Source organism: Patiria miniata, unplaced genomic scaffold (genome assembly GCF_015706575.1).
Source record: "Patiria miniata isolate m_02_andy unplaced genomic scaffold, ASM1570657v1 HiC_scaffold_7, whole genome shotgun sequence".
Taxonomy (NCBI): domain Eukaryota; kingdom Metazoa; phylum Echinodermata; class Asteroidea; order Valvatida; family Asterinidae; genus Patiria; species Patiria miniata.
The window spans coordinates 45,848,357-45,857,597 of record NW_024037074.1 but is presented as its reverse complement, the minus strand read 5'-3'; the positions used below and the strand labels follow the sequence as shown (position 1 = coordinate 45,857,597).

General features: G+C 39.6%; 1 protein-coding gene across 1 annotated transcript in view; it reads right to left on the bottom strand.

Moving 5' to 3' along the window:
- Positions 1 to 1,363: 1,363 nt before the first annotated feature.
- Positions 1,364 to 9,241, bottom strand: part of LOC119745229 — a 33,315-nt gene continuing 25,437 nt past the window's right edge. The window contains exons 22-28 of the mRNA XM_038221453.1: positions 8,446 to 8,871; positions 7,988 to 8,028; positions 6,646 to 7,094; positions 5,609 to 5,717; positions 4,561 to 5,145; positions 3,995 to 4,275; positions 1,364 to 3,372 (exon numbers count right to left, since the gene is read on the bottom strand). Of these exons, the coding sequence (XP_038077381.1) occupies positions 3,115 to 3,372; positions 3,995 to 4,275; positions 4,561 to 5,145; positions 5,609 to 5,717; positions 6,646 to 7,094; positions 7,988 to 8,028; positions 8,446 to 8,871 (2,149 nt within the window). The 3' untranslated portion in view covers positions 1,364 to 3,114. The remainder of the gene's footprint in view (positions 3,373 to 3,994; positions 4,276 to 4,560; positions 5,146 to 5,608; positions 5,718 to 6,645; positions 7,095 to 7,987; positions 8,029 to 8,445; positions 8,872 to 9,241) is intronic.

Genomic DNA, 9,241 nt, shown 5'->3' with positions numbered 1-9,241 from the left:
TCTCTTGTCGCCAGGTATGCAGTTTCAGTAGTCACCAAAATGTTAGGTTTCTTTTAAACCAAACATTGTTTGGAGTTTCAATTAGGCTTGTGTTTTTATCATTATTCCACAAACTGATTCCTTTTTTTGTTGACAGAGCTCATCGGAGACGCCGTACTGAGCCCGAGTTAGAAGCCAAAAAGTTTCCCCGGTTGATGCGCGGCCGACCACAATCGGTAACTGCCTTTTAGTTTTATTCCAATAATTTGTGAATTCTCCTACATACATTCTGGTTCCGTTAATTTTGTAACAACAGCCAACACAAATATTGTGTGACTTTTTTTCTCTGATGATTTTCGAAGAAAACGACGCTTCCAATGTTACGATAAAAGGTTCGTGTTTCTTGAAAATCATTCAATGTCGTTTTAAACTGAACATGTTTCTCTGTAATAGTTACAAAGAAACTTTACAATCATGCAGTAATCCAATGTGCTTTTATTTGTGTCATTGTGTTGTATTGTTTTTGTAATGTATTGTATGTGTACATATGTGTAGTCATTCGTAGTGTATGCAGGGCCCCAATGAAAACCAATTTTAAACCGTTTGGACATACCCTGGGAAAAGAAATGCAATAAATAAATAAATAAATTCGGTGATTTGCAGAGATTGTACTTTAGAGATGAAACCTCATTGATCAGAAATTGATATGTGTATCACTCACTATAGACACACCGATTAGCCAAGGGGTCATAAGTGGTCAAGCTGTTGTTATCATCGATCTCAAGAATGCGACCAAGATTAAGGTGGGGGTTGGTGTCATCAAAATATTATTGTTCCCCGAGTTCTATCAATAAACTACGTGTGTGATGTACGTACAGAAATCACAACCTCAACAGATGTGGGCTGGTTGGCAGTCCTATCCTATATTAAAAGATCCTATGGTGTCGGATGTCTGACTTTCTGTCTGTGTGTCACACTTGGTTTTTGGTAGAAAAACAACATTTCGATCACATTTTGGAGATAGGTGCACCTAGGTGCTTGGGTCCGTAGAGTAAAACATGGCACAAGTATTCACCCAATAACAACATTCAAGCCAAGTTATAAGAAGTGGGAAAAATCAATGATCGAATCACAGACACTACCCGGCTGGTCTCACGTGTATTCAACCCGCCAGAAAGCAAAATACCTCAACGAACTTGTATAATCGAAGGCACAATTTCCCACAAATTTCTCCCCTATCTGCCCAACTATACCTCACATTACTGCAATACTGTAATAATTAACTACACTCTTAGATCACACAATAATATAACATGCATCTACTTGCTATATCGTTTAATTCACTACCCTTACATGATAATTAAGAGCTTTGATTTAAAAAAAAAAACATTTCACGCATAATTTTGAGACTCAGATGTTTAATTCATATTAATTAATTACACCGCTTGGTAAATTTGTAAACCGCATGGTAAATTTGTAATTTTACATGTGATGTGGGGTAATATTGATTTAACAAGAATAATCCATGGACAACACCTTTACAAAAGTGTTCAACTTTGATGTTCTTGATCATAATCATTTTTGATAATTAGTTTGTTCATATTGCCTTTAAAATATTGATGTGTTTTTAATTTCAGATTTTTGATTTGTGGAGTATAATGAAAAGTAGGATAATGTTTATTATTTAACAAGAAAATTACATCGGCAAAACATTTTACGAAATTGTTCAACTTTGATGATCTCTACAGCAAGCATTCTGTAATTTGTTCGCTCATGTCGCAATGTATTCAATACTATTTTTTAGTACAACATATTGGTGTATTTGTCATTTTAGATTTGATTTGTGAAGTAATGGGAAGTTGGATAATTTTTATTATTCAGCAAAAAAATGCATCGGCTAATTATTTACAAAATTGTTCAACATCGATGTTCTCTACGGCAAGCATTTCAGAACTTGTTTGTTCATGTTGCCTTTATAATTATTAAGAGTTGTATCCGAGTACAAATATTAAGCGATATTGAGTAAACTTACTGCCAACATTAACAAAAAAAGAAGAAGAAACCTCTGACTAACTTTCCTTTTTCATACATTCTGCATACAAGTAAGCTGAAAACAAAACTAGAAGGTAAAATATTTACACAGTATCAGGAACTCCTGTTAATACAGCATTTGAGCGACAGTGATTCCAATATGTATAAAATGATATTTCTTTTCATAAACACAACCAGAGAAAACTAATGTCCATCTTAGAAGTGTCTTGTCAGGGGTCGACAGGCATGACATGGAAAGGCATTTTGAGAAGCTCATGCGGAATGGTTGTAACTTTATCAATGACAAAAATGTTGTCGTTTAAAGTATTCCTAACATTACTTCTTAACACAATACTATAATAAAGTACACTTAGATCACACAGTAATAACACGCTTCATTTGCTATCATCATTTGATTCACTATATTATTAACAGCTTTGCTGTTATAACCAAAAAACCTCATTCATCGAACCTTGTTGAGATTTAGATTTGAATTGAACAACTTGGTGTATTTCTTTTAGACTATGATTTTGATTTGTCAACTGATAGGAAGTGGGATTATTACTAATTCTTATTTAGCAAGAAATTTACAGCTGCAAAATATTTACAAAATTGTTCGACTTGGATGTTCTCTATCGCCGAAATTCCATGAGTAGTTTAATTTTGTACCAATGTTATTGTTAAGATTTTTTCTGAGTACAAATTATTAAGCGATAATGTAAACATTAACAAAACAAAAGTAAGAAATGTCTAGCTACCTTTCAGGTTTTCACACATTCCACATACTAGTAGTTTGAAAGCAGTAGTAAACGGTTATATATTCATCATGAATTCCTAAGTACATCATTTAAGCTTCGTCAATGATTCACCTATTTCTAAATGTTATTTCTATTAAATGTATACTAGAATTTCAAAAGCCTTTCTACCTTCGTTTACTTTCGGTTATCCTCATTAAAATGGTGTCAAGTCGTGACGAATATAAACTTATTTCCATCTTTTGAACTATATTCAATGGATCATTCTCTTTACACAACCGATAATCCAGAGGACTGTCTCGTCATACCCTCGCCACAAAAAGATGCAAACAAGTACTTTTTGCAACACCTAGATAATCGAAGCCGAGAAGGCAGCATTCAGAAGGACATAAGCCATAGTTGCAGCCACAAAGCCACAGCCATTGGTAGAATCTTCCTTGGTAGGGGCAGCCATGATTGTTGTCAAGGGTACCGCTGTTGTGGAGGGGTCGGTGACGTCACCATCGGTCACTGTCAGCACGAAGTCGTTGGTGTCCTGCTGCCCCTCGATGGTGACGTACACGATTCCGATGAAGGAACCAGCTTCAGGACCATCTCGGTTGTCCGCCTAGAACAGAACGAATTTCATAAGAAAAGAAATACTGCAATAATTTGTCGGGTGTATGGTCATACAAAAACTACACACTCACAGCTATAGTATAGTCTTCCTCGGCAGAGTCTTTCTTAGTAGAGGCAGCCATAAAAAGGAGACGAGCCTGTTTTCAGAGGAACGGAGTGCCCATCTCTCTTCTGAAGCATTTGGGCCGGACTCGCGATCGAGTCCATGAAATGCTGCTGTGTGGTGATGGCCACACCTCCTCCATAGCGAGTGTGTTAACTTCCCAGCCTTGAATAATGCCGTTACCCATTTACACCTTGGTTGAGAGGAGTAACTGAGGTATTAAACTCAAGAGCACAACACGCATGGCCACGGCGGGGCTCGAGCCCACAACCTCACGATCATGAATCCTGTGCTCTACCACTAGACCACACGGGCAGCCATTGTTATTCAATTGTCCTTTCTATAAGAGTAAAAACAGAAAGTATGACGTTAGACTGTCGACCGGCACTAGTGACAGAAATGGTTTTATTCGTACTCGGAAGATCAGACCAATCATTTTAGAGCAGGCCCCTATTGTAAATCTAACTTTGCTTAGGTATGTTTCTACCTATCTCGGTCAACCTCTCACCTGTCGACGCTTGCGGGCGCTCTCAGGGGTGCAGGTCCTGTTCAGATCCTCAGGCAGGAACACGATGGTCACGATACCTTCTCCCTCCTTTGCTTCCAGCATATCGTCGTGGGAGGCCTCGTTAGGGTTAGGCGTGCTATATGAGATGTAGACCACCAAGCTGCCCTGTGTTGCGTTCAAGGTCATCGTGGCGCCGTTGTGGGGGACTCGGACCTCGAAGTTTTGGATCTCGTTGTTGTTCACCGTGCTGCTGACTGTTTGGTTCTGGATTTCTGAGGCCTCTGTCCAATAAAAAAAAGTAAACTGCTACATAAACCACACACACATATGCACACGTACATTGTCGCTTTTTATGATTTTTTCCGGGGCTGTTTTGATGACATCTGAAGTATATAGCTTTAGCTTAAAGCTGTTGTTCTTTCTCCAACAATCTGTAGGATGAGCTACCTTTATGTTCTTAATATCTACAGCTAAACTGGTAAAGTCACTGCATGTCTAAAGCGACATCGTAGAATGGACAATGAAATATATTTTACAATTTTCCACAAAAAAAAGTGGTGTCTTACGATTGCAGGTGGTGTACTCCAGGGAAGCAGCAATGTTGCCGATAGCGCCGAAGTCACTGACATGAAAGACGTAGGTATCATTGGGTTTGTTGGCGATTTGGTTCAGCTCCATGTTATTTACATTCGGGGAGACTCCGATGGCAAAGATCACAATATCTTTTGCCCGAGCGCTGTCAGCAGTAAATGTAACATTGCTGCCATCTTTGTCATTTGACATGCCGTCGGTGACGACGACTGCAACGCGAGGAATACCAGCATCATCTGGCCGACCGCCGTTCTCCGGCAAGAAACTTCGGTTCCCCATCAAACGGAGCGCCGCTGCTGTATATGTTGCTGATCCGCTACGGTAGGTTATCCCTGCTATAGCCTGCCTCAGTGAGTATTTATCGGTGTACTCATTCAAATTGAACTCAGTGACGACCTGAATACCGTACTGGATGACCCCGATGCGGGTTTGGGTAGAGCTGATGTTGAAGTAGTCCACAACGTCCCGAACGAACCGTTTAGTGTCTTGAAAATGTTCGACCATGACACTTCCTGATCCATCCAAGACAAAGACCAGATCTAGTCCTCGCGCACGACATCCTGACATTACAAGAAAACAATTAATGTTGCATATAAGAGGGAGAGTAAGCAGATTACAAGACAGGAGATTAATAAAGTGCATTTATTGTTTTGTAGCCTCTATTACTATTTCCAACCAACCTTCAGCGTTCTTGATAAAAAGTCTTCAAAGAACAGAGTCCAAATACCAAGTTCTTTATTGAGTCCTGACTTAGAATCCTATACGAAAAATACCAGTCGATCGTTTTACTAGCCTGACTAGATTTCAATTCACCTCAGATTGTTTTTCAGTTAATAATTATTGCGGACTATCAGTGCAGTTATTGTGAATTATTTTCAGTTGCACACAGCTGACATAATAATCTTGATTGCACTGTAGTTTGCTTTCTAGTTAATCAGATTGTACTTACAGTGGTTATAAATGAAGTTTTAATGTCATTATTACACTCCATATTTTCAAGTAATAAGAATAAAAAAATCTTACGAGCTGTTTCTAGAACTTCAACGTCCATTTTGAATCTGGCGGCTGTATCCGTTGGCCTTAGCGGATTGTGATATTCATTTGCCCATGTCTCAGCCTGTGCATCCAATCCCTGTCAAGCATACCAAACAAGATACAGTATGAATCTATTAGTTGCAAAGACTTAAAAAAAAAACCAAACCTGCATTGCTGTGTGTTGTTGCTCGGTTCTAACCACCCCGACTACTTTGCAATGTATTTGTAATGTATTGTATTTATACATGTGTGTATAAACATTAGTATGTAAGCAGGGCCCCAATGGAAACCAGTTTTAAACTGTTTGGGCAAACCCTGACTAAAGAAATGTAATGAATAAATAAATAAATAAACTACTGAGTTATACCTATACCGAGTGTGCCAAAAAAGTGCAACATTCAGAAAACAAATAATTAAAACTTTTTAATGTTTTTTTTTTCTTCAATGAAATGATATATTACATTAAATTTTAGCCTGACTGTTTCTCAATCCAACCCTTTTACCCCATTCCATTTGGGTCCCTTGATCCAGAAATTCGATCCATTCAGTGAAAGGGTGTAAATTATATTTGGACCACTCTCACCTGTGATGTCACCGACTTCAATGCCTATTCAATGACTTTTCAATGCTTAACCCAGATTCAGCATGTTCAGGTGAGAGTGGCCCAATTGATTGTATATATCTGGATCAATATGACCCAAATGGAATGGGATAAAAGGAGTGGAGAATATATAATTTCATCGAAGAAAAAGTACATTAAACGGTTCTAATTATTTGTTTTTGAATGTTGTATGTTTTTGGTAATACTCTGTAATTTTCCTTCCATATACTGTAACTTCGGGTCTAAAAGTAGAGATGGTCAATCGGGTATAATCGTAACGCTCCAATACTGTAAAGTTGTTTCCAAATAGGAATAGGTACATTGTGATTTTAGATTTTATATATTAAGATGCAGCGATTTTTCCATGGTCACAATGAATCGGCAACAAAACATCAATTGTCCATACCAATTTGGTACAACTTACAATTGGTATGAACATACGGCCCTGTCCATGTAAGAACAGTCGGGCTGCCAGAGCCGAGTAGAGGGGTTTACGGCAGTCTTCCCAGGTAGTCTGGCTCCATCGGATACAGAAAAGTCTCTCGATGTCATCAAAGAGACGAACGTAGAGTAACCCGTTGACCATACGCTTAGTTTCATCAAAGACGGCTTGGTCGACGCGCCATATCCCACCGTGGTAGGTCGGGACAGAGTAGGTGTGATCTGCCGTACCATCCCTGGTTTCTACCCATGCGATGCGGCGCATGAACCGGTTGTCTGCCCGGAGATCCTCGTTTTTCTCGGCCAGTTGGTTGAGCTTGGAGACGGTGGCTTCCACGATTGCGGTACTGCCTTCGTTGGGTATAATAGTCTGGTCCCTTCCCTCTGCTCGAATCAGCGGCAAGAGGACGAGAAGAAAGAACACCAGTGGCCCTGTTGGAAAATTGAAATATGTATATTTGATTTGGGTTGTGAACCAGAAAAAAAGCAATAAACCGGTGGCTCAGTCAGTGACTCAGTCAGTGACTCAGTCAACGATTCAGTCAGAGAATCAGCCAGTGACGGTCAGACGGTGAATCAGTCGGCGATTCAGTCAGTGACTCGGTGATTCAGGTAGATAAATGACAGTAAGCTGGTCCTACGTTCCAGCTAAAAAAAACCTAGCATTAAACCAAAGGACTGGGAGCACCGACCTCCTGTTTATTGGTCCCCAGAATATCGATCAAAAACAATATTTAAAAAACCCACACTCACATAGTTTCAAGCTTATGTCTAAAACTAGAAAGGGTTATTTTTCCCAGTACGAACTTATTTTTCTTAATAACAGTCAAATAGGTTTTAGAAATTAATCATGACTAACAAAAATTAGTGAACTTGATATATCAAATTATTGATGTTTAGGTTTTTTGAATTAAATTTTGATACGGTGCTTTTATCGCCTTTGCTTCCGCGACTCCAGGAACTTGGACTAGGGCCAGAATACATTGCGCATGCGCGGATACAATAGCGCAAGCTTAGGGCTTTATTTGCCTAAGCTCTGGCTCATTAAAATGATTGATTGGCCCGAAATGCGTCTGGATTTTTTTTACCTCAGCTTGAACTGAAGTATAAAGCTTCAACTCTTTACATGCGAGAAAAAACCCTGACTGTTTACACATCACGACACAATGCAACACACTTATTCATGCGCAATAGGGCTGAAAGGGTTTTGTGATGTGCATTGTGTGCCTTGGGACTTTCCAGTTCTGTGGGTTCCAATGTAACGATCCATTTCCACACCATGAGGTAATGAAAATATATTATTTGGGCGTTTAAGTGCTCGTTACCCATTGATGCCCGGTAATTTTCCATTTCCGTGTGTCGCAATCTGGGTTTTCATCATCAATTGATGAGGAACAATTTTAACACAGTGCACTGATGTTTAAACGTTTGTTAAAGTTGCTTTTCACAAAAAAAAACGAAAATGATTTCCAACACTTATTTAATACAAAATATATTTCCAAATGATTATTTGTGTGCATATGGTACATCTATAGACACTCTTAAGAAATAATATATAAAATTGACAGATTGTAGACCCCTCCTTTTCATCAAATTAAAAGTTCATTTAACTTTTGTTTATTAAAAAAATTATGGAAGGCAAACAGGTTGATGGTTTGCTGGCTGATTCACTGACTGAATCGTTGACCGAGTCACTGACCGAGTCACCGCCTGAAACACTGACTGAGTCACTGGCTGATTTACTGAGTGAATCACTGACTGAGTCACAGGCTGATTCACTGACCGATTCGTTGAGGAGTCACTGGCTGATTCACTGACTAAATCGTTGACTGAGCCACTGGCTGATTCACTGACTGAATCACTCTCCGAATCACTGACTGAGCCACTGGCTGATTTACCGAGTGAGTCACTGGCTGATTTACTGAGTGAATCACTGACTGAGTCACAGGCTGATTCACTCCCCGAATCGTTGAGGGAGTCACTGGCCGATTCACTGACTAAATCGTTGACTGAGCCACTGGCTGATTCACTGACTGAATCACTCTCCGAATCACTGACTGAGCCACTGGCTGATTTACCGAGTGAGTCACAGGCTGATTCATTGACTGATTCACTGACTGAATCCCTGACTGAGTCACTGGCTGATTCACCAAGTGAGTCACTGGCTGATTCATTGACTGATTCACTGACTGCATCACTGACAGAGTCACTGGTTGAATCACCGAGTCACTGACTGATGAGTCATTGACTGAGTCACTGACTGAATCACCGAGTCACTGACTGAATCACGGATTGAATCACTGAGAGACTGGCTGACTCACTCCCCGAGTGACTGGCTGATTTACTGATTCACTCCCCGATTCACTGATTGAGACACTCAGTCACTGACTAAGACACTGACTGTCTGACTCCCCGAGACACTGAGTATAAAATGTGTCCTTAACTGACACTTGTGATCCAGCTAAATAAGGTAATCCACTTTGCTTTAGCCTCTTTCTCACAAGTTGTCAGACATTTAGCAAGGTTGTTTGTAACAGTGAGTCTTTAAGATTGTCCTTCCTGCCTTGTATGTCTTAGAG